Consider the following 25,033-nt stretch of genomic DNA (forward strand, 5'->3'; position numbering starts at 1 on the left):
GCGCTCGGGGCTTGGTGCCGGTGGCCGGGCCGCCCCCGCAGGCAGTGTCCCCCGCAGGCCTGCTCCGGGCTGGGCGTCCTCTGAGGCTCCCGGGGGAGCCTGAGGTAGGACCGAGGCCAGCTGGCCTGGTGCGCTGCCCTAACGCCACCTTGCTTCATCTACGATCGCTCCCCTGAGGAAAAGAGCTGCCTTTCCATCTTGGCCAAGACAAAGCCCAAGGTTGCCTGCTCTGTGTCAGGTAGATGATAGGCTACGAACACTCCCCTACCCAAGGAAGCAGCTTGCTTCGAGACGTGCTCGGTGTTCAAGGGTGTGCTAACAGCCTCGAGCAAACAACAGGAGAAATCTAGAAAAGCCCACACAGATGTATGCATTCATGTAGTTGTCCATAAATGTGAAAACCTCGTTCAATATGGACTTCATGTACAGTGCCATAGTGTGATAAAGATAAATATTACGGGTCTGCTTCTAGCTCATTCACAAATGCTGTTCAAAGGTCAGAGGGACAAGATAGGAGCGTAGTAAACTAGCTGCGTTGGGATGAACGAGAGAATTGAGCCTGAAGGGATCTGTCAAGGAGCTCCCTTGTGGTTAGAGAAGATCCCCAAGTCCTACAGTCATGCGCAGTTCAGTGTCTTCACTGCCAATCCTCTCTTTTTAAAGGTTATTTCCTACTTTTATTTTCCATAAGTTTTTTTGATTTCCTCTTTAAACTGTACCCTTTAAAGATCAGTCATTGCAATATTAGACACTGTTTTGTCTCTTCTGAAGAAAATATCCTGCAAAATGGAGAAACACATCAACCTTGACCGAGGTCCAAGTTATTAAAGCAAGGAAGAGGTTATTCTTTGGGGAACTCAGTGAAAAAAAAAAAAGACACAATAGAAATATTAAAGGAGTACTGAACAAAATAAATGGCTTCTTACTTCTCCAGGAGTCAGCCTGTTAGCAGTGTGAAGTATGTGACCCAGGATGCATGAGAGGGGGTGGGAAAAGAAATCAAGATGAATGATCTATGGTAAAAGAAAGCTGAAAGTTTTGGTGCAGGCCAAGATTGTAGATTCTGCGGAAAATCAGTGCTAGACATAGCCTCATCACGGGTAATATGAGCCAAAAAGTTATCTGTCTCTTCTGGCTGAGAGTTACAATACGCAGTACCTCCCATCCCAGTTGCCATGAACATAAGGTATTCTTCCCAAGATTTACATCTTTAAAATATATGAACTGTTCATAAGTGATTCCCAGGCGTTTAGTGTTTCAGATGCTTTTCTAAATCTTGTAGTTGTAATTTAAGAATTTTGGAATCAACCTCCCTGTTGAAATATGGAGCTTCTAGATTCTGTCCAACGGTGACAGTCCTTGTTTAGCTCCTTGCCTTGAGTTCTCCCCAGCACTTCTTCCTGGCTTCCATAAGACTTTTGCACATTGTAAGAAGGAAGAAAACATTACCGGTAAGTTCTGCAAATAGGTAAGAGAACTCTACAATTACACACAACCTACGGGCCATGCGCTTTACACCTGACAGTAGACCAGCCCAGTAGCTTGCTTTCTGGGTTCGTGCTCAGCTGTTGGCCGTGCATTTCAGGTGGAGCTAGTTAGCAGCTTCTATGTGTAAGTTACCTAGCGGTTTATCCGGGGGCATTCTGGTTTTAGCTGTTTACATCCTTGCCAATATTTGACTGATCAGCTCCAACATCTCCTTACTTCAGATGAAAAGTTCGAAATTTGGCAAGGAGTACTGTCAGGTGGCCAAAGCTGCATGCTTTTCAGTCACTGTGAGAGTCATTCCCGTTGAGCTGGAAGCACATGAACAGTCCTGTTCGTGTGTGATCAGAAGCAAGGGCCTGGCATCTAAACTATGGAATGATGTTACCTGCTCAGAGCCTGCTTCGGGCTGTGCCTTGAAGGCTTTAGAAGACTTTTTTTTTTTTTTTTTTTTTTTTTTCCCCTGAACGTTTTTTCCTCCCTGGGTATTTTAATGTCAGATATTGGAACTGAGGGCAAGAAGTTTCTTCGTCTTGGTGGATTTTAGTCTTTGAGTGCTTTCAGTAGGTGTAAGCCTTGGGGGACTGCAGAAGTCACAGCCTGAGAGTCAGGCAGAGGTGGGCAGTAAAAGGTATGGAATAGAGTGCCTGGCCAGCCGTGGCGAAGTGGTTTTTTTCCTCCCTGGGTATTTTAATGTCAGATATTGGAACTGAGGGCAAGAAGTTTCTTCGTCTTGGTGGATTTTAGTCTTTGAGTGCTTTCAGTAGGTGTAAGCCTTGGGGGACTGCAGAAGTCACAGCCTGAGAGTCAGGCAGAGGTGGGCAGTAAAAGGTATGGAATAGAGTGCCTGGCCAGCCGTGGCGAAGTGGTAGAGAGAGACCCATAAGGTGAACACAGATGTTGTCTTCTGGCTGAGTACAATGACGTGGTAGACTGGCAGGGGAAGGGGAGAGAGATTTAAATGGGGAAAGGGGAAAGTAGAAAAGGCTGCAGCCAGACTACTCCAGAATGTGGAGTAGCTCCTAAAAATTGACTTCTGGACGTTTCTAGTTGCTGCTAAACCAAAAGGAGGTCTGATGGCCCAAAATGAGCTTCTCTCTGCAAGTTGTCATCTCTGGAAGAAGATGACAACCCCCTACTGCTACCATATAGTCCAAGTGACTTGAGTCTGTAGATTTTCACTTGGGTTGTAAACACCAAAGGTTGAATTTGTGTTGTGCTTATAGCTTATTTGAGGGAAGAACAGTCCACGTTTGGTGCCTTGTGAGTGTTGATTATGCACTGCCTCTTTGTCCAGGGACTTCTCTGTCACCTCCTGGACTTTGGGTAGAGAAGAGGGAGGGCTGGCTTGTTGTCTGTGAGAGTTGTCGTACAAACTGGCGGCTTCAAGGATCTGAAAGGAAAAGTTAATGGTTAAGGTAGTGAATGTCACCGCGGGACTGGATTTATCTCTTCAGACTGCTGATGGTTTGCTCCTCATTTTGTTTGGAGCAGCTGAGATCAGATTTATACCTTTGCAGGGAAGTCAGTGGGTCCTTTGCTTGTTACCTCGAGAACTCAGGTCCCAGACATCTCAAAATGGATGCCTCACCTTAGTGGGCACCTTTCCCTTTGGTTTCTGTCCTTCATACTTTTGTGTTGCTTTCTTATTTGTCCGATGTGAAAAATACTGCTTCCCTTCATAGCGTTGTTGTAGAGGTAGACCTCACGACTATAAAAAAACTCCTTGATATTTTGTTGAGTTCTGTATAAAGGTGACATGGAAATGATTTACACCAAGCAGGAAGTTACATGGCATGGTAGGCAAGAAGTGTAGCCACACACCCGATAGCAAGACTTAACAGAAATATTGCATAGTTTTCTCTTCAGCTGCTGGAGTAAAAAAGTTTTGATCCATATTTCCAACAGGCACCCTGAAATCGAGTATATAACCAGAAAAAAAAAAAAAGTTGGTTTTTTTTTTCTTTTGGTTTTGCTCAGGTATTAAATAGTCAGCGTGTTCCATGGACATTTGTATATATTGCTGTTTGCTCGGGCTCACTGGAAGGAAAATTGGGTATGATCTCTGTAGAACACTATTAAAACTGCATCTAAAACAAGGCAATGCAAGCTTACTTTGTCTAGGAGTGAATCGTAAAGGTTTTTCTGTTTAGCTGTGAAGGTATTATTAGTAAAATTTGGAGGTGCAAAACTTCCTTCTTGGGTTCAGGTCTGCAATCACCAGGAGCTGGGAATGGACAATGACCTATTGTCTCGAATACTGAATTTCCCCTTTCCCACTGATAGCTGAGGGTCTCATTTTGAAGGGAAGTGTTGGGTGAAATCCTGATTCCACTCAGGTCAGTGGTAAAAAGACCCGAACCAAACAAAGACTATTGAAGTCAGAGAGACCCGGGTCCCCTGAAAGCCCAGTGCCTTCCTTTCATCAACCAGCTGGTTTTCTCACTGAAGGTGGCAGAAGGGCTGTAATCTGTGAAATCACATTTTTTTAATATTCCTTTGCCTTGGGAAGTGCAGATAAAAAAGCAGCTTTATACCCCACCCTCCGTACTAGTATTAGACAAAAACCAGGCAGAAACACGATCTTCTATATAACTAATCAGAATCTTTTTGCTGTCTCCATACATATTTTTCCCAGGGTGCTAGGATGGTAAATATTTTAGCAGAGGGAATTAACTCGACTTCTCTTCCTTTATGTTCTGTTATCAACGCGAGTAGCCCACGCCCTCACTTTGCCTCATTTTTGGCTCTGTTTCTAAACCCTAAAATTCCAGTTCCTGCATTGAAACACAATTAAATTGAGGCTTAATGTGGTGCCTGTTTTATGTAATCTTGCTTTCTGGCTTTTTTTATTCTTCCAAGTCTGAATCTCATGAATCAATGTGTATTCACGTTTCATCTGAAGTGTTCTAACTCTCCTCGGTGTGCCCTAGAGCTTCCCTTTTTTGGTTTATAAAATAATAATAAAAAGCTTAACTCTTCAGATTAAGTTGTAACTGCTTTATACATTAGACAGACAATTTCAGTTTAACAAAGTAAAAATGGTGTGAGAGAGAAATTGCAGCTTGATTTTTTTTTTTTTTTTTAAATATTCAGATTAGAATGTCATCTTTTATGGGTTTTTTTTATAACCACTTAGATTGATACAACTCTCTAAAGCTGCTCTGTTTTTCATCACACATTCTCATCTGTAAAACCTTCATTTTTATTAATCTCTGTACAATCTGTACAACTTCGAGATTAATCATTTTAAAAGAGCTACTCTCCGAGTGTTAAGGATTTGCTGGGCTAATGGTAAACGCAAGCGCTTCTAAATACTCCACAACACATAGCGCTTGCTTGGCGTTTTATGTTGCATGAGTATCAGTCTTTGTTTCCCAGTTATCTGGAGTTACATTTTACGGCTGTGTTTCCAGGTCTGTTTCTGGCTGCCTAGAACCAGAGAACAAAACATACTGGCTTCTTTTTTTCACCAACTCACTCGAATTCTAAATATTTACAGGCCAGTTCTGCCTTCGTGCTGTTCCCACTGAAGTTAAAGGGAGTTGTGTATTTACAGGTAAAGGCAGAAGTAGACTGGGAGGCCAAATCCTTCAGTCCTTGCTCGAACAAAAATTTCTGTTGGATCCTGGCAGGCCAGTCTGGCTGCATCTGGCCTTGCTTCATTTTGACTCCTTTTAGGACTCGTGGAGGGATCAGTCTAGTGTCTCTCCCAACTATAACTCTGGGCCTTACTGGGGATTTTTTTTGCCTTTTCTTCTTTGGTTAATTCAACTGTTCGCCCCCTGATTATTCCCCTGGCCTTAGCTGAATTTCTCCTGGGGGCTGCTCTGCCCTCGGAGCCGGGGAAGACGCAGCGTAGGAGCTTTGGCCGTGCTTTCCGCCGTGCTCCGAGTGCACTTGCAGCAGGGCGGCGGGCGGCCCCGTTGGCCGTGCTCCAGGCTGCTGTGGTGTGGCCTGAGCAGCCCGTCCTGCTGGGAGTGAACGTGCGGGTCCTGGTCCCAGAAGTATCCTGTCTCTCCTGAAGTATCAGTGTTCACCCACCCTGGGTGATCACTGTTCCTCTGAACAGCCCAGTATGATCTCTAATGCATCTACTTTTTAATTTATAATGCATATATTGTTAGTGGATCTAGGGTGTACAGTGTACACATTGCAGTGCTTTGGTGGAGATGTAGGCTGGTATCTAGTCCTGAGGACCTAGCGAGACAATTTTTCATTATTATTCTTATAGATTTGGTGGCCTAGGCGTGTGAGGCATTGTCTCTTTGCCTAGTTAAATGTAGAGAACCTGCCTAGAAAAGATGAAGGTTAAGGAATCTCCTTTCTCTTAAGATTTCCATTTACTTAATGTACTGCAGTTACAGAGTCATCATTACTTGTATTGCTCATCTATGTGGGATTGCGTCTGGTCACTCTCTCTTGTATGTAATAAAGCAGGTGTTTGAGTTTCAGTGATGTATTACAGAGATCTATATCGGTTCTTCTATCGGTGCTTTTAGTTTAGTATATAAATTGCAGCAGTATGAAGCAAGCCAACTGTGCAAACTGCGGTGTACGTTTTGTGGCATACATCATGGATGCACTGAGTAAAGGGGCTGGAAGAAAGAAAACTGTATTTCGCAGTGAGGTTGCTGCCGATGCAGAGTGAAGGCTGGAGTTCAAGAGAGCAGTGGTGTAGGGATGGTTTGTGAACCCTCCTCCTTCAGTGTTCTAGTTTCTCCTCTGACTGGAAAGAACATTCACCTGTTAATTTCCATCTCCCTGAAGGCCAGATTATTCCATAGCGTTTCATAGTGAATAAGTAGTATTTTAACCAAGAAATCTCACGTGATCCATTTTGCTGTCATCATCCATATGACCACGCTGAGTACCAGCCAATGTTGATGGAAACATGCCCAGTGTAGAATGGGAACTGGGATTCCTGATTATTAAAGCATCTCTCCTAGGGAGCTGCTGAAGTAGATGGCTATTCATTACTTACTGTATTACGGGTCAAGAGGCTCAGAAAACAGGTTTTAATCTGCAAGGCTTTGCGGTTGTATGTACAGTTTTAGTCAAGTATAACTAGAAATAATGGGAAGAAATATGAAAAGGACTGAAAGTTGAGGAAGGCTTCTCGACTGTGCAATGAAAATCGAGACGGAGATCATCTGGAGGATCCCTCCCATTCATAGAGCCATTCCTTAGGGCACAGGCAGGGTCTTTGTTCTGCTTCTTTTTCCTGGGAGGAATTACTTCGCAACTGACCGATCTTGACAAAAACGGTTATCACCGAAAGATGAAAACCATGTGAATTTGGAGAGAAAGTTAGGCTGTGCGCTATGATATAAGCTTCTACTGCATATTCCTGTTCCTCCTTCTAAAGTTTCTGCCCTGGGGATTCTTCTTATCTTGTTTATTGTAATGTGTGAGGTTGCTAGCACAGGCGTGAATGAGAAGTTTCACGGTTACTCAGGGTGACTAATGCTGAAGTTCCTATGTACCCTTGATTTGCTGCTGTATTACATACAGACCAGCATCAGCTTCTACTGCAGAACATCCTCCTTACAAATGGCAGTTCTCATTTCGTCTCTGTTTTAAAACGTACTGTTTAATTTGTGATTAGCATGGGTATCACCAGGGATTGGGTGCCTTTCAACCTTTTTTTTTTTTTTTTTTAACTTCTATGGACTTGCTGCCTTTCAACAGAGAGGAAAATTTGATGCTGGTGGGAAACCTGAATTGAGCAAATGGTCATTTGTTACTTGTGTTAGGGAACAAAAGGCCGCATCTGGGCCCTAAGCAGAGAGGAGACCCTATTTAGTTGGACATGGTACATATCTAGGGAAGAGTTTAATCCACTTAGATCAGGTAGCGGTATCTTCCTTTCTCTATTATTACAGATAATGCTCCAGATCAGAGATACTTTCTTCCCACCACCCTATAACTTACTTCATTATGATCACTTGTTTGCCGCTTAAAATTGAAAGAAACCGAGCATACCTTCCTAAAAGGTGTAGCCCTTGGCTTGAGTAGCCAGGTGGAGCCAGGGTTTGAATCTGGTATTTTAAGCAGCAAAGGCTGCGATCTAAAGGATCAGTCTAAATCTGCCAGGTGGCAGCCTGCAAGCTGCTATGGGACGAATGATGAGGAATGCGACCCACACTCTGCAGTGAGAGCTGTTCACAAATACTGCTCCCCTCCTGTTTAGCAAGGTTCACAAACCGTTTAGACATCTCCCGCATTCCAGTTCCACTGGCTGTTCTGCAAATCACTTAAGAGGTTTAAAACTTCCTTGTAATTCTACTCTGCACATGAACTTTGAGTGAAGAGAAAGGAAGGACTAGTGAAATGAGAGTCTGGGCCTCAGGGACCCCTTCAAATTGCTATTGCAAGCATTTGGCGAAGACTGGGATAACATCCTATGTATCCATCTTTGTCCCTAGCTGTGTGCTCTTGGGCTTTCTTCTGGGCTTTCTAATTTCTAGTGCAGTGTAAAACACAAACACTTACCCTTGCCGATGTATATTAATACATGTGGCAATGCACACACTAATGTAATGTACTTGTTTAAAAATAAAAACAAAAATTTATTTGCATATTGTTGACATTAAGAAGGTTGCAAACAGGAAACTCAGCAATGTTCCTAACAGTCTGGACAGGAGAACTTAGGATTTTGAAGAATAATTGGATAAAACATACGGTTGTGACACCCCAAAAAACCCCAACAAAGGTTTCAAACTTTGAAAATTATTGTGATGCTGCTGCATGAGGAATCTTGAAAATGTATACCTGTTAGGGATAGGCTGGTTTTGATTTTTATATTTTATTTTTATAAAGGGTTAATTTCATCCTGCAAGCTGATATGTGGGATAAATAGTTTGGACACTGATTTGTAATCTCTGTTTATGAGTACATGACTGCTATTCTTATAAATGTCATCACTTTCTTGGTAGTATCTGGTAATATCTGAGTCATGAAGTGCTGACAAAAATCCACTGCACTTAATGTGAAACTTGAGGCATTTTGCTCATTCCAAAAGATATTAGCAATAGCCAGCCCCACATTTAACTGATAAATAATGTGTACATGTGCACATGACACAGTTATGCTGCTATGTGGACTTTCTCCTCTTACCTAAAAATCTATGTGGAAATACATCAGAGTTCAAATCATGACTTTATTTTTTTTTTTTTTTACTGGACTCTCTTAATGGATACTAATAGAGGTATGTATGGAGTCAGCGCATTGGGCCAGCAGGAGCACATCCATGTGAAGGCAGAGCAGGCTTCCTTTGGTGAATTTCATTTGAACTTGGATATCCTGGCTATAAAAGCAAACTCTGCGTATGTTATCACTGATTTTAGAAATGAAACCTCTCACATGGAGCTGAGTACTGAAAAATATTTCATTTGTCCATTATTCCCCTCTTTATTTACAGCCATACAGCAGGATATGAAAATGAGAACCACAGCGCTCCCATGTTGTACAGCTGTGGGGCCCAATACAGAATACACACCCATGGAGTTTTCAGAGGCATACAAGTGAGTATGGTAGGATATTCATCATCGGGAATTAAAACTGCTGCCTGCTTATAATGTTCATTTACTACTTCACCGGTATTTATAGATCCATCCTTGGTTGTGATTTCCCTGTGTTGTCAAGAAATGCTTTACATAAGTGTCTGGACTTCACTGAAGCCATTGAAGGATGATGTAAGATTTCCCACTGACAGTCATTTAAAATTGTTTATTTCTTCTTCTAAAATATATCTGTGAGGCAATATTCCTTACCAGCTTCTCAGGATGGTCCAAAATATACGACCCGGTTTCCAACTTCTAGCTGCAGTCCCTTTGGCTGTGTGAAGCTTCTGTGGTTGTGATGGGCTACATCTGATCACTGCGTATAAGAAAGCGTTAGATGACATTTTGCTTTTACGATTTCTGAAACTTTACTAGTTCAAACATATTTCCTTAAAACAAAAAATAATAAGCAATTGTTTCCTAACGACTAAGCAATGAGTGAATATTTGTAAGGAACTTACCATTCATGGGAGTTAATTTCCTCCCTTTCTGAAACAGTCGTATCGTCGATAAATGCCACTGTAAAAGATAAAAGTTTTTAAATCTGGTGGCAAAGTCATTCCATAATAGTTGCCTCTTCTGTGTTGCTCCGTGCTGTCAACATACATGAATGTTTTGAGATCACATCTCTTCTCCTTTTCCTTTTCTGTATAGTTTAACAAGTCATTATTCAGTAGCAAGCTCTCAGAAATAGGCTTGTGAGCCAGCTTTTGCTGAGTGAATAGAAGTAAGCAGTTGACATTGTTTAGGGAAGGTAATTATCCCAGAAGGAGAAGATCATCTTTAATGGAATATTGTGACACTGGCCAAAATGCATTAGGGCTGAACTATTCACCAGCTCCACCTAGACGGTCTTTCTTGTTTTGTTTTTTACCAATTTGTATTAACCCAATACATTAATTTCCCTGTCCTTTAACTTCATATGAGTATTTAAAATAAAGAGAATGCTACTCTGGCTTGTGCTCTTATCTCTTACACTGGTATAAGCCTAAAACTATTTCATATGCTAATGGCTGTTCTTCCAGGATTGTGTGATTATATATGAGGTCAGAATGTGGCCCATTTTATCTTGCACGTAAATATTAGTGAGAGAATTCAATAAGTAGAGTTCACTGTATTTCACCTTCAGACAGTTTTAATACTCTGCAAAGAACAGATTAAGGTATGCTAAGGTTGTACTTCATTAATGGAGAATAAAATAAAGTTACCTGTTTGCAGTATAAAATATTTAAGTATCTCTTTGTCGCAGAGAAATGCCTCTGTTTGTCTTTGAATATATTAAGAAAAGCCTGAGAACCAAAATGTTGCAGTAGCAAATCTCTGTCATTGTAGGATGTCCGACGGGTGCCAGGAGTAGCTCCAACTATTGTCCGATCAGCAAGCGAGACAAATGAAAAACGTCCCTTCATGTGTGCGTACCCTGGCTGTAACAAGCGATACTTTAAGTTGTCCCATTTACAGATGCACAGCAGAAAGCACACTGGTAAGTGTCACCACGGTTTGGTATAAATCACGTTACAGAACTGGACAGCAAAGTGGGCAGGGTGATTTTAAAATAGCGTAAGGAGCAAAACATGATCTGCTAGGTCAGGAGCAGCGAGAGTCTGTCAGATGAGTATGTATGTGCTCTGTCATCTGGGCAATCCCTCTTTTGGATGCAGAAGAGACTGAATCTGGTGAAGAAAAGCACAGAGCAGCGCTGACAGCAAGTAGATCTCCTCCCTCCCTCTATTACTGCTATGGGGCATCGTTCAGGGCTATGAATCGTCTTCCTTTTTTTCTTTTTTCCCCACCCCCTCATTTGGGAGCATCAAAGCTTGCTCCAAATCTTAACTGTCATTAAGAAGTTTCCTCTGCAAGAGGAACCTAGACATTTAGCATCTTCTTGTTCTCCTGTGTAAGCCTTTTCTGGCTGGGAGGTGGAGGCAGGGATCGGTAAATGAGCTTCCTTGCTATGGGATCTTTCCATAAAGAATTGAGCCTGAAGCCAGCCATTTGTAGGCTGAGGTCTGGGTTCTCTCTGAGCTCAGACAATGTAGGTTACATCTCAAAATGTGCAAATCAAATGCTCTGCTGCACCTTGCAAAGAGTAAACAGAATTATTTCCCCTATTGGGAGGTTTATACTGTTGGAACTGTAAAATTATGATATAGCTTCAGATGTGCTCCTTCTGCATTTTTTTGATTGCCTATCATCTTTTTATTTAGACAGTTCTTTCTGTGCTGATCTAGAAATCTGTGGATAAAATCTGTAAATATGGGTGTTCAGTTAGCCAGTAATATGATGGAAGGTCAAAGGGATGAAACAGACAACAGGAGGGCAGTCCATACTGCTGTGACCTAGCAGATTGTCTAACATTTAATAAAAAATAGTTGCAAACTTTTCCTTTTGGAGACTATGAAGTGACATTAGTTAATTGCATAAAATACTTATAGGTGAGAAATGAACATTAGAAAGCATTTTTAATTTCTTAAATGGGCAAGTCACAAAATATTCAGATACTTCAGTGTTGCTCAGATTTCACATTCAAGATAATGTAGATTGTGACTGGAATTTAGTCTTTAGAGATGAAGGTCTACAGGAATTCTGTTTCTGTAAATAAATTGGAAACAAAATTTGGAGATTTTGGGGGTCCATTAACTGCAATATTTTTCTCAAGTATGCCTAAACAGTTATGAATTTTTTTCATAGTCACTATTTCTTTCATTCCTAAATTGATTTACTCCGTAGTTTAACAGTCATAATTTGTTTGTTCTGGTCCTGTATTTTATTCCATTTAGTGGCTTGGCTTTTGCAGTATTATTTCTGGATGCATCACAAGGACTTCAACTTATATCTTTGTTTTTCCTGAACTTGAGAAGTCTTTCAGAATTATACCACATATAATCTAGGTGTGTAGAGGCACAAAAGCCCCAGAAGGCATAGGGGATAGGACTATGGCCACCTAACATCCCTTGAGAGACTTCTCCCATTGTCTTTAAGGTCATACATGCCCCTTCCTTGGTTTATGCTATAGTGGCACAGGGTAGAGGAAAAACACTTTTTTCTTTTCAAACATCTCTTCTGTACAGGTGGGCCCAGGTCTTTCTGCCACTATATTTTGATATGTTGACAACAAAACTTATTTATTTCTCAAATCTCTGCAAGTTACTTTCCGTAAGAGGCCACCTTGATTCCCAAAGCTTGTATTTGCTGATACAAACATTGCCATTGATAAGACCATGTAAGCTTTCAAGGTTGGTTGCAGCTAAAGAGAGGAAGCAAGGGCTAGTGCACTGCTGGGGTGAGAATTGCTTGGGTAACTTGCCTGGCTGGTGCATTGAGATTTAGGATCAGAAGGGAGTTCTCCCCTTTATCAGCCTGGCAGCGTTTCGCCCTCAGCCTGTTGTATGGGTACTAGCTGTTTCCTATGATTATTGTCTGGAAATTTGACTTACCAGCTGCTGTAGAGGCTTAGAATATGATGCTCTTCATTTCTTGTCTCCTTCAGTGGTCTGTTAGTCCTAGTTTTGGGGAGTGCTTGGTGAACTATACTGTATGGGAGCATGGAGTGGATAGTCTATGAACGCTTCTGAGTTAACGTATACTCTTGGCTGCTTGGTGTGGTGGAGGGTCTGGACTTGCTGGCCATAATGGTCTTTTTCAGTCCCATGCTCTTCAGGAGTCCTGGGCAGTTGAACTCACTGTTGTGATGCAAAAGCATTTCCAGTCTCCTTTGTGACTTCATGTCTTTGTCTGTCTAACCCTGATTTGTGTCTCCTCTCTGTGGAAAAGCTCGTTGTCAAAAGCAAAATTTGGAAACCAGTTTTCTCGAAGGGCAGATCAGTCGTCACTATGAAGAATGCCTGTGTCTGGTTGATAGCAGTTATAGTAGCTACAGTTCACACTTCTCTGCACCTTCTTTCTTTTTTCCACCTGCTTGTTTTGTATGTTAGGGGCTATCTTAAGGGGCCAGGATGACTCGAGTGAAGCTGTTGATTTATATTGATAATTATGTGGCTATCTCTTAGGCTCTCTGATCATCTTTCTGTTCATACCCAATGAACCTCATTCTAGAGTTCTCTACTAGGTACAGAATTTGGGTTTGTTGTAATTAGCATATTAGACAAAGTGGTTGGCAACCATAACACCTAATATTTTCACTAAACGAAGGGATGTGTCTCTTCTTCGATGTTTTGATGGGGAGGAATCCTGATGAGACAGTCTAAAGTCAGGATTGCTGGCAGATGTCAGGTCAAGTGGAGGGTCATTTGGTTGTGTTTGGTATACCTCTCTACAGCCAACACAAAATTTTAGTAGTCCTCCTGTAAGGTGGTTCTGGATTCACTCATGGTTTTGAAGCGCTTCCACCTTTCTCAGTGTAGTGGTAGGTCAGTTTTTAAAATTATGAACACATGATTTGAAAACGAGCTGTTAACATGTATCTACTATTAAACCAGCAGATAGTATCTTTGCAGAATAATGTTGGCTCTTGTTTATCCTTTTTCTTTCCAAAATAGATACTTACAGAGGGCTGGCTCATCAGCTCTTCCGTTCTTCCCTGGTTGCAGTATTGCAAAATCAAGCAGGGCCCTGAAACACAAAGTTGGATTCTGTAATCAGTTTTTACCAATGTTTCAACGTAGCCTTAGTTGAAAATATGTTGACATTTTGTACCCTCCAAGAATTCTTATCCATTGCTAACAATGCCTTTATTGAAACATGTACAGGCAAAAAAGCTTTTTTCTTATCTTGGTGTATTTTGCTGCTGTAGATAGGCCTCTAAGAGGAAATGAAAAATACATATAACTTTTCAACAGTACAGCAACTAATGTGAGTTGTCATCCTGTGACAGACTTCAGAGACTTCTTTGCAGAAACAAATTGATGTCTAGACCTCCATAAATTTCATTTATGGTGGAAACATCAGCATTCTTGCCAGAGACCCTTTGGGTTCCAGTGCCACACATTGGAACAACTGGATTTATCCAGGAAAGCTGAAGATCTTTGCAGAGAAAATATCTACTGCCTGTTTGCTAGGGATATTCTTCAGTCTAAATGTGCTCAACTGCTGGTATGAGCTTCTACAGTGAAGTATGAGAATCTGTAAATCAGGAAGGTTGTCCTTTATGTGGTAGGGGACTTTGGTCCCTCTGGTGAATTTCTGAGGCTCCAGGGGGGTGTAAGTAATGCAGTCTAATGATGATTTTTGTGTTAATCATCTAACAATGATTTCTTTGCTTTGTCAAAAGCAAATATCCTTTTACTATGGCATGTGCCACCGTGCTGCTAAATGCTTTACAGTCATTAGTGCAGTTCATCATCACAACACCTTGGAAAGACAGAGCTATGTCCTCTATATACAGAGATGATAAATTGATAAATGAGTGCAATTGCACCTGAGCTGGGAACTGCAGAGGCTCTCCTCTTAGGACTCTAGTGTGGCAACTTCTAGGATAGCCCTCCATTAATGTTGCTTTGAAATACTGACCTTCCTACTGGAGCCGTGGAATACCATTCTGCAGAACACCCTGGAAGCTGAAAGCTTACGTGGGTTTGAGAAACAACTAGAAAAATGAAGGGAACGAAACTCCATTAACGAGTGTTAAATAGAAAGCCACCTTTGGCTTCTAAAGTTGCTCACTCATGAACTGCGAGGTACTAGGGTAGTGTCAAGGAAAGTACTGCTGCATCCTTGCTATCTTCTGCTCTCCTGCAAGCATCTTCAGTGCACCATGGTTGGAGACTGCTGGGCTGGATGGACCTTTGGCCTCACCCAGCATGGGCTGCTTTTAGGCTTTCATTTCTATGGAATAAATTAAGAATACTTAATGTATTTAAAATACAAGATTAGTTTCAAAACAGTAATGACATCTCACACCTGAACTGCAGTGTGAAGATGACAGAAAACATGACCTGTAAAGGCTCCCTACTAAATAAAGAAACATATGTTTTTTCTAAGTTTGCTAAAGCAAATTATATTGAATAGAAAATATTAGCAAGGTAAAGTTGCATTGATGGGGTTGTGCTCATTTGATTAAGTGGACGTACAAGAAAAGGGGTTTAAACTGGTGAAGAGAGTATAGGCAAGCCTTCAGATTCTGATTTAGACTTGCAGTTTCAGGTTTCCAAATCACCCTCCTCTGCTCATGTTTTCTTGTTAGTGGCGGGCTTTTGCTCTTGCAGCACTCCTTAATTAAATGCAATGATTATGAATATTTTGTGCAACCGCTGGAGCAGTAGGAATTTCTGTTTTCCCATGCACTTGGGCAAATGAAGTTGCTCCAGAGAAAATGTGCATGCTTCCTCCAGTTTAAGTTAACTGTTTTTGAGCAAATAGGTTTATTTTATTAGAAGCATTTATTGCAGTATGTGCAAAGGCTGATTCATACTTGTTCTGTGATTGTTGACATTTATTTTTTCTTAATATATTCCTAAATATTAAAGAACTGTTATTCCTCTCTATCTTGCCTCGTCTTTCATTATGCACTAAGTCTAGCCTTTCTTTTGTTTGCCCTCTTTCCGTAATGAAATGTAAATAATCATGGAAGCCTCTGAGTCACAGGTGGAAAGACTGGTGAAGCTTCATCTTCATCTCCTGTTTTGTTTTGAAATTTTATGTGGTCACATAGGAAGGTGACAGCGTTATGGGAGAGTCTTCATACATTAAGAGACTTTAGCCTTTACTGGAAAGGCTTTAATAGGCCTGAGGAAACTAGACACTGCTCTAACCCCTCTCTGTATGGTGATTTAATGAGGTACTAACAGACTGGGACATTTTTTGTTGTCCTGCTCTGATGAAACTTCTGGGAGTTAACAGGTATGTGCCAGTTGGCTTTGGCAGGCATTTTGCTTGGCCCTAGCTGACATGGAAGATGTAGAAGGAAAGGGAAATTAGGATTTCTGTCCAAACATTGTGCCTCTTTTTGTTTGTTTGCTTTTTTGTTTTCTACACAGTGTCATCATTTCTCTCTGTAAGCATCTTGGATTGATTCCTTTAATATGTGCATTGGTTAAATTTGTCCTTAATTTAATCAGGGTTATGTTTCAAAGTATTCAAAGAAATACTTTCACGTGCATGCCATCAGACCCGCTATACTGTTTTATTCAAATACCTCCTTAACCATCTTCTGCGTTTGTATTGCAATTAGCAGACAATCATCCTGTCACTGCATTCTGTTCTGCTGACATTCCCCCTCTTAAATCTGCCAAAGGGCTGAATTCCTTGGAAGTAAGTGGTTTCTGAAAAGCAGGCACCCCCTAGGGAGTCCTTGCGGTCAAAGTGTATGGAACTATTTCAAACACCTGTGGCAACTTTAATCCCTTATGCTAATAAATTAAGCACAGCAGACATGGAAATTGTCCACACCTAGGTTTGAGAATCAGTAAACTCCTTTGGGTGACTGTCACAGGAAGTTAGCTTGCTCTTGCAGGCTTAGCTGCTTTTGTAAAATTCTGATCTTAACTACACCGGTATGAATTTGGAATGCTGTCCTTGATATGCTACTTGTACTGTGTCACCTATGTCAGAAGGCTTCTGCTTTAAACTAAGCTAGTTTGCATTGGTATCTCAGAATACCAGTGCAACCAGAATACATTTCCTCATCATAATAAAATCAGAAATGCAGACACTGGCAATAAAGATTTACAAAAGTGATATGTGTTGAAAAATACACGCAGAGACGTTAAACCCACTGCCCACTTCAGCTGAAGTTTTTCTTTAGGTCCTTCCTACCGGACCTTTGTTTTACATTTCCGCTTTCCACCGTAGACAAAGCAGGTCCCAGCTGGTCTCGTGTGTACCTTCCAGATAAAGACCAGGATCCTCCCCGCTTTGCAGTGAGAGATGTTTCATTACTTCTTGTGCTGAGGCCTCTGTGCTGGGCTGTGGCACCGATACCCGACTTTATCTAGGTATAAATGTAATTATATCTGAGGCTTTTGCCTCAGGATTCCAGTGTTGTGCAAAGGGGCCTTAGACTAGATGCGAATCAGATCTGAAAGATCATACAGCTCCGCCTGTTAACAGCATAAGGATTATTTGTTTTTTTGCTGGCCAAATTTCACCAACTCTGTGGTGTGCTACATGCCAGCAGTGTTTCCCTCTTTCCTCAAGCTCCTTGCTTGCTGCATTTGTTTTTGCATGTTTATGTGGTCGGTGAAGTCCTTTGCATTGAAAACCATGTTCATTTGAGATACTAGCTTGTAGGGATTTCATTTTTTTAAAAAGTTAGAATCTCACTTTTCGTCCCAGAGAAAACCTGTCCTGAGGATCTCTGTTGAACTCTATGGGAGGCGGAGGAAGAGTTTATATTTACATGAGGCTTTGCAATAGTTCATAGGCTTGCCTGCGGGAGGTGTGCAGCTACATGAGAAATTCTATTTAATGGTGCTTTATGGAAGAAACATAATTTGGTTTTTGGGGAGAAATAAGTATTTTTCTGTGGTTGCATTTTGCTCAGTTTCTTTTAATTCATGTAGTGTGGTTAAAATTGCCACCTACATGGTTGTCATTTGTTTAATTTTTGCTTTAATCCAATTTAGAGGAAACTGCAAGTGGTTCCCTTGTTCAAATTATGTATTACTGAAACAGGTGGCAAGGGCTTAACATGGTTTTCAGAGAAATATAAATCAAGAGATTTCTGTTCTTTACCAGCAGAAAAAAATAATAAAAAAAAAATCATACAACCTGAATTTTTTTTGTAGCTTTAACCGCTTGGGCTCTTTTTCTTAGAATGAGCAGGTCCAGTATCAGTGTAAATGCAGTAGAATTATGCCAGCCTTTCCCCACTGATTCCAACACAGCTGCATGGTTTTATAGCAGATGAGTCCTGGTGTACCACTGAACTGCTTTAGACAGGAGAGAAGCCCAAGTCTTTTAGTGTAACCCGTTTCATCTTCTGATTCTAGGTGACATGTTCCCTCATTTAGCCACATTTTCTGATAAACCGTTTGTCCTTTACAGGTGAAAAACCGTATCAGTGTGATTTTAAGGACTGTGAACGAAGATTTTCTCGTTCAGACCAACTCAAACGGCACCAAAGACGACACACAGGTTTGTTGGCAGCACATTAGAGTTCATCTTTGTATGTGAATTGCAATCCAAAAAGTATACTCTCAACTTCTATTTTCCTGTTGTTCTATCTGAGTGCCAAATTCTTGCAGTTAGCTTTAGGAGAGGACTGTGGCTGTGGGGTTTTTTGTTGGTGTTTCAGCACTTTATGGTTGCATAAGTGACCCTTTAATCCTGCTGCCATCTTTTTGAAACAGCTTATTAAATGAAACTGTTTGCTCTATACTGTATCCCCAATATAGGGAATATATTATTTTTAAAAACCAAACGGTTCTGCAAGAAAAAGTTGCCAGTGAGTAACCTGATAAGCGCTACTGTTGGTATTCTGATGTTTGTGTGGCAATGCTAATAGGTGAACGCTGCCTGTGCATAACCCGAAAGGCTGGTGGAATTACTGTGCATTTGTATGCGGAACACGGAAGTGGAGAAGCAAAAGTCACAGCAGCTGTAATGGTTAAGACCCTAATTCAGCAAACCACTTCAGCTTAGATTTGAGCCTTTCTTGAATTCTGCCAGCTAAAGAAGGATTCGAGGAGCAGCAAGGAGAGAAACATCAGAGATCTGGCTGGCTGGCTGGCACAAACAGCCTGGGAAGCATATAGCAGTTCACGTACGGCAGAGGGGGCAGCAGCAGTCATGGATGGCTCTGGGTCCTAGCTGAGCTCATGTATCTTTCTCAGGGAATCGTTTACTGTGTGAGATGTTCCGAGACAGCCCAAACTACTTGTGAGTTCAGTCCAAATTCAGCAAGTTGTTTTTTTTTGCATACACCATTTTCTGGAAACATCAAGGAGTCCCATTTCAGCATTTCAGGAGTTCTTGGAGGTCTAGATTAGAGTGACGGGGAGACAGCTGCTCTTCTCAAAGTCTCAGAAGAGGAGATGGTGATGACTCCAGCCTCCTAGCTGGGAGTGGAACCATGAGGGCACTCTGCATGGAACATGAGAAAGGGCTTCCCAGTACTCCTCTGACTGAGTCACAGCAAGGAATTGTATTTGGGTCTCCTATGTCTCTGGAAGTGCCCTGACAATTGGTTTGCTCACTGTTCTGTGGTGGATTTGGGCCTACTACTTTTCTTGCTAAAGGTGTTCTATCCCACTTAAATGGCGTTACTGAGAGAGGTAGGAAGCGTCTCTGGAAGCTGGTGGTAAAAGTATTGGGATGTCACATTTTTAGCAACTGCGTGCTAGAACATAGCTGTGTTAAGCAGTCTTTTGTGTAGTGTGTAAAGTAAGTGTAGAAGTGTAAAGTAAGTTAAGCCTATTGGGAGTGTAAAAAATATACCTCTGCACCTCAATTCTTCTTATGTCACACTCGCTCATACATGATACTGATAGTGCCAAGCCACAGGATCAGAATTAACAACGTTTGCAGATCCTCCTGTCCTAGTCCAACAGTGGAAGTGGGTGTTTGCTTATGGTGGTGCTGTTTGGATGCTTCAGACCCAGGTGCTGGAAGAGGCGGTTACAAAGGGATGGTGGCCTGATTAATCACTTTCTGTAATGTGTAGGCATGAAGCTGGGAGGAGCAGTTACACTAATCAGTAAAAAACCCCAGGCTTTTGAAAATTCAATAGCTGTTTCATTCACCCTTCTGAAAGGTGCTGGGATATAAGAACAGGTATTTTTTTTGTCTCTTCAGGTGTGAAGCCCTTCCAGTGTAAAACCTGTCAGAGAAAGTTCTCCAGATCTGATCATCTGAAGACTCATACCAGGACTCATACAGGTAAAACAAGTGCGTAAACTTTTCTTCACATTTATATTTCATTATTTTTTAAGTTTAAATCAATGTTGTAAATTACTTGATTAGAAAGTCTCTTAACCAGGAGTTAAATATGCAGAAGAACAGAAAGAATTTTAGAGTCTGCTGATTTCTCAGTGTGACTACATTCCCCAAGCGTCATAGTGACTTTTCACAAAGGGATTTAGGTGATTTTGGAAACTATGCTTTCTTCCTTCACATTTAAAGAAATTTCAGCTTGGCAAAATATATTTTGTCAGCTATTGTGAAATGAACATCATAGTCTCAGCCCACAAATGTCAAGTTGATCTACTACCCTTACTGAAAAAACCCTACAAGATAGAAATTTTAATTCTAGCTTCAGCCGAAGGTCTGTAATCTAAAGTATTCGTGCCTACTCATGCTTCTCCTAAGTGTCCGTTGAGCCTAATGCAGGATAGCACGGCAAAGCTCTTGCTGTTGCTGCTCGTACTGTAATCTCCCCAGGAGATAAAAGGAATGCCTTTTGCAAACTCACACTGACAGACACTAAAGTAAAAGCTTACTCAAATATTCAAGGACCTTTTTGTAGAAACTACAGTATTTCATATAAATACAGGGAAAAAAATATGAGGCCATTTTAGTTTACTCTGCCCTCGCATAAATGTAAACACCATTAAGGAGCAACTGCAGCAACCTCTATATTTCAGTTTTAAGTTTTAGAATTATTCCTATGAACTGGCATTTTCTGTTCCCTTCCACTATGTATGCAGTATTTTTACCAAGTAATTGTTTGCTGAGCACTTTGACATGTTATTAGATGTCACAGTGTTTTCTATACTGGCGTTAACCTTTCAAATTCAGTCTCTGTACAGATGGACAAGGAGCCTGAAAATCTTTTTCTCCCTGCTAAGGATTCTTTTTTCTCTTCTGGACCATAAAAACACATATTTAAGACTTTCAAAAATAAAAGAGAAATTTTAATAAAGGAAATGATTCATCTGAGAACAATGGCATTTTCTGTGGCACTGGCCAAATAAATACTTCAAGTAATGGCCATATCTACACTTGCAATCTGTAAATGGTAAAGGGCATGGCTGTGTTCCTGGGTTCTCCCCATAGCCTCACGCTGAGCTGCAGGGCCTAGGTCTGTGTACATTTGCATGAAGAAAGATATTTTCTTAATCAGCAACAGGTACCATTCTGGTAGAGACGAAACGGCAAGGTGTTGTCACATGCTAGCAAGCCAGGATAAACTGCATTCCCCATCACATTTCATTGCTAACTGATCTGCTAATTCATTACTCTTATGAGTCCAGTAATTTTTTATCACAGATTAGCTAAATCAGTGAAGAACTTGCTCTCTTTTTTCTGGTGAAACTCATCTCCCCATTCTAGTTCTTCCTTGCTCCACGTGATCCAAGCCCACGCTGCACTCATTGCTGAAAGCAGCCTCGCTTGAGCACTGATAACCTCATAGCACAGCCCTCTGCGTGGGCTTGCTGCCTGCCACTGGCTCAGGTCTGGTGCAATCTCGGCAGCCCAGCTGCGTGCTGCTGTGATGGTGCTCCTGTCAGCAGTTTTGGATGTGTCATGCTCCTTTCCCTGTAAAATACACATATCCTGAGGGGAATGAGCACGAGTGGTGGGTGGGGATTTTTCATCTCCATCTTGCCCTGTATTCCTCTTTCTTTCCTGTACCCCCTAAATTTTGCAGCAAAACACCTAGCTCAAGTTGACTTGCTCCATGTTAAATCTTGATAAAGCAAAGCCCAGGTGACTTCCATCTAATTCCGTCCTAATTTTAAGTCAACTGCCAAACTATTTGTTAAGCTACAAATTCAGGACTTTTTTGTCTCTGCAAGCAATTATACTGTGACAGCAATCTTTGCTGTAGAAAGCAAAAGAATGAACCAGGGGAAAACTCCATACTTCTGTACACATTTTTATCAATGGAAATGTGGCTTCTGATATCTGTCCAGTGAAGCTGTACGAAGTAATTTGTGCCCAGCACAGAACTAATAGGGATTGCTGCCCCCTGTTGCGACGACAACCAGAATTGCTTGTGAAACAGCAAAACTGTGCTGCTTTTGCTGTGGTGGTTCAGGGAAAAACTGGCCAGTAGTAGATAACTCTCCTCAGTTCACAGGATGGTTTTGCTAATGCTGCTGAGATGAAAGAAGACCACTTTATACAATCTGTGACTGCTATCAGTAGCTCTGACCAGATCAATTTTGTCCCATACTGTTTTATGCACTCATGTGAGATAGTTGTTGCTTTTGCCAGCATGTATGTTAAGTGGATAAAGTAGATTTTCAACACACAGCCCCCCCTTAAATATATTGCACAGGATCTTGAAAACAGAGAAATACACATCTATGCCAATCCCAGATCTCCTTTTGCCTGAATTTGGATGTTTATGAAATGCAGAAAGTGTGAGGCAAGGAAGAGGAGAAGATGTCTGGGTGAGCTCGTACCACCCCAGTGTGTTCTGAGTTGAAGAGTACGAGGTGTGTAGGCAGCACTGAAGAGCCCAGCCCCAGAGCTGAACCTACTTTAGAATATGACATCTATTTTGAGGAAGAAAAAAGAAAATGCAATCCTAAAAGAAACATGAATCACCGGGCACTATTCCACTTAAACATTGTAGAAAATTGAGAGGCCAGATTAAACTGTAAAAAGGTGATGGCATTTCATATTAAAATTGAATGTGCTTTGCTTGGGGTCATTTTTAGTGAATGTTATGCTCATGGGCACATTAGAAAAATACTGAATATTTTGAACCTTTAACATGTCCCATAGATGTGAATCTACTTTATTTAGGCAGTAGTGGGAAACTTTCAGCCTGGCTCAGCAGCCTTCGTGCTGAAATCTGTTGCTTCTACCATATTCACTTGCACTCGCCAGTTTCAAAGAACTTCAGCCAAAACTCATTGAACTAGCTGGAAAAACTCCTTGGCTTGAGGTCAAGCTCTAAATAGTCACTGACCATTTTCACAGCGACTAACAGCATGTCTGCACCACACTCCAAGGTGTGACTGAGGCTTGCGCGAATGCCAGTGTGACTTCTAAACTAGTTCGTTCGAGAGCTGAGAGTAGAATAGATGTGGCAACAAGGTGTTCATTAAGGGCCTGTCTTCAGGAATGAACCACTGCAAAATGTTCTACGTCATCCAAAAAGGCTGTTGTTAAAGATCAGCTGAGGGAGATGTAAGAAAGCACTGAGCGCTGATGTGAGCAGGAATTGAGGGCACTCCCACACCCTCTCAGGACAGCCTGGGATGCCTTTCCTCCTGACAGGGGCTCTGCCTCCCCCCTCACAACCCTGTAGAAAGAAAACAAATAGCAGTGCCTCAGGCGAGCTGTATACCCAGTTAATAACAGGGTGTTTTGTTAACAGGTGAAAAGCCTTTCAGTTGCCGGTGGCCCAGCTGTCAAAAAAAATTTGCCAGGTCTGATGAATTAGTTCGTCATCACAACATGCACCAGAGGAACATGACTAAACTGCAGTTGGCCCTTTAGACAGTTCAAACAAGTGAATAAACCAGATGGGACATTATGAGCTACTGCAAACTTTATCAGCCATCTTCGATCACCTCTGTCAGAAAGCTGCAGCTGTCTTCGCATCCCATTTGACACAAGTTAACTAAACCGTAGGATTCTGCTCAGCCTTGTCTTCCATTTGGACTCACACAAGTTCCTATTCAATAAGTTCAAGAGATTTTTATTTGTAATTTTGTTCAAAAGTAAGCAAGATTGCCACAGTTTCAAGATTCCTACAAACTGTGCTTACCTTCCACGTCTGTCTCCAGTTTTCTGTTTTTATTTCCACTAAAACTTTCCTAGGTACACATTGTTGTACCTTTTTAAGTCCTGCAGCGGGTAGGGTGAATCTTCCCTGTTGAAGGTAAGCTTTACATGTACCCCATCTGTGCATACGCTGAGCTTTCCAAATGCTAGTACAGCTATCCTCACACAATGAGATGGAACAATCACCTGAGATACTTTTGGTAAACTTTGTACTCTTACTGCCAAAGGGCAAGCTTTTAAAGTTGGAAGCTCTGCTTTTGAATTTCACAAATCAAACCTTTTTTTAAAGGACGTATTTCTAGAGGAGCTAAAGCTAGATGAACCAGAGCCTCTCTGTACAGAAAATAAGAATCTTACCATTAAGTTAACTTGTTTTTTAAATAATCACATAATTGATCCCCCCAAACTGCTTTGTTTGTCAAATAACTCTCTCCCTTTCTCTCTGTCTTTTTAATGTGTTGGTTTAAATTTATTCTATCGTGAGATGCATAGATCTCCTTTACACAAAACTAATTCCAATCATTGTAGACATTTGGGATTTGTTTACAATGTAAAGCCACACTGGTTATGTGGCTAGCAAGCTGTATAAACTTAAAACTGAACTTTTAATGGGGCTGGTCCAGGATCTCCATTAACAGATTACTCTTAAGATAAGTAACTTAAAAGACTCTTGGTCAAGTATATGTGAAAAAGACATTATTAGTGTAAGGAAATATATTGGTTCAGGGTTTTGGGAGGAGGGGATTTATTATTTACTTTTAATTGCTTGAAATTATGTGTATATATATATCTGATAATGTATTGCTCTTAGACATCTAAAATTAGAAAGTGTATAAATATTAGATGCATCACTGTTCTGATGTTGTTGCTGTTACAAACTATTGATAACACTAAGAATGTAACCTGCATTTTTCACTGAGCTTTCAATTAAAGCCCATTCAAAGAGAAACAAATGAGAGTCCAACAGATGTCTTGTTTCATGTCTGGTATTAAATTTCAAATGCCCTGTCCAATAGTATCCATTTTTTTTGTGTGTGTGTGTATAAAGGTACCACCAGCACTGATGACCACTAGTTAACCTGTCCAGGTCTTGACCACAATTTATCCATCTCACTTGGGAATCACACTGGCAGCAGCAAACAGTGTCAAGTTTCATATTGTGCTATAAAACAGTTGCTTCAATTGTTCGTCTTCTTACCAAACTATTCCTTTTCCTTCGACCCATAAGATTTGTATAAGAACTTTATAGAATAGTAAAACCCGGTTTATAAATAGCAGTACTGGCCTTCTGTAGAACTGCCCTGAAGCCGTAAGCACAGACAACTTCTTAGATTAGGATGTCACAGACTGACTTCTAAGTAAAAGTTAACTTAGAGTTGGGGAGGCTTAAATCAGTTCAGCAG

General features: G+C 41.1%; 1 protein-coding gene across 1 annotated transcript in view; it reads left to right on the forward strand.

Moving 5' to 3' along the window:
* WT1 (WT1 transcription factor) overlaps positions 1-23,342 on the forward strand; it is a 37,979-nt gene extending 14,637 nt beyond the window's left edge. The window contains exons 5-9 of the mRNA XM_035902320.1: positions 8,909-9,011; positions 10,383-10,533; positions 17,994-18,083; positions 19,743-19,826; positions 23,221-23,342. Of these exons, the coding sequence (XP_035758213.1) occupies positions 8,909-9,011; positions 10,383-10,533; positions 17,994-18,083; positions 19,743-19,826; positions 23,221-23,342 (550 nt within the window). The remainder of the gene's footprint in view (positions 1-8,908; positions 9,012-10,382; positions 10,534-17,993; positions 18,084-19,742; positions 19,827-23,220) is intronic.
* The last annotated feature ends 1,691 nt before the right edge of the window (positions 23,343-25,033 follow it).

Source organism: Egretta garzetta, unplaced genomic scaffold (genome assembly GCF_000687185.1).
Source record: "Egretta garzetta isolate BGI_Z169 unplaced genomic scaffold, ASM68718v1 scaffold509, whole genome shotgun sequence".
Classification (NCBI taxonomy): domain Eukaryota; kingdom Metazoa; phylum Chordata; class Aves; order Pelecaniformes; family Ardeidae; genus Egretta; species Egretta garzetta.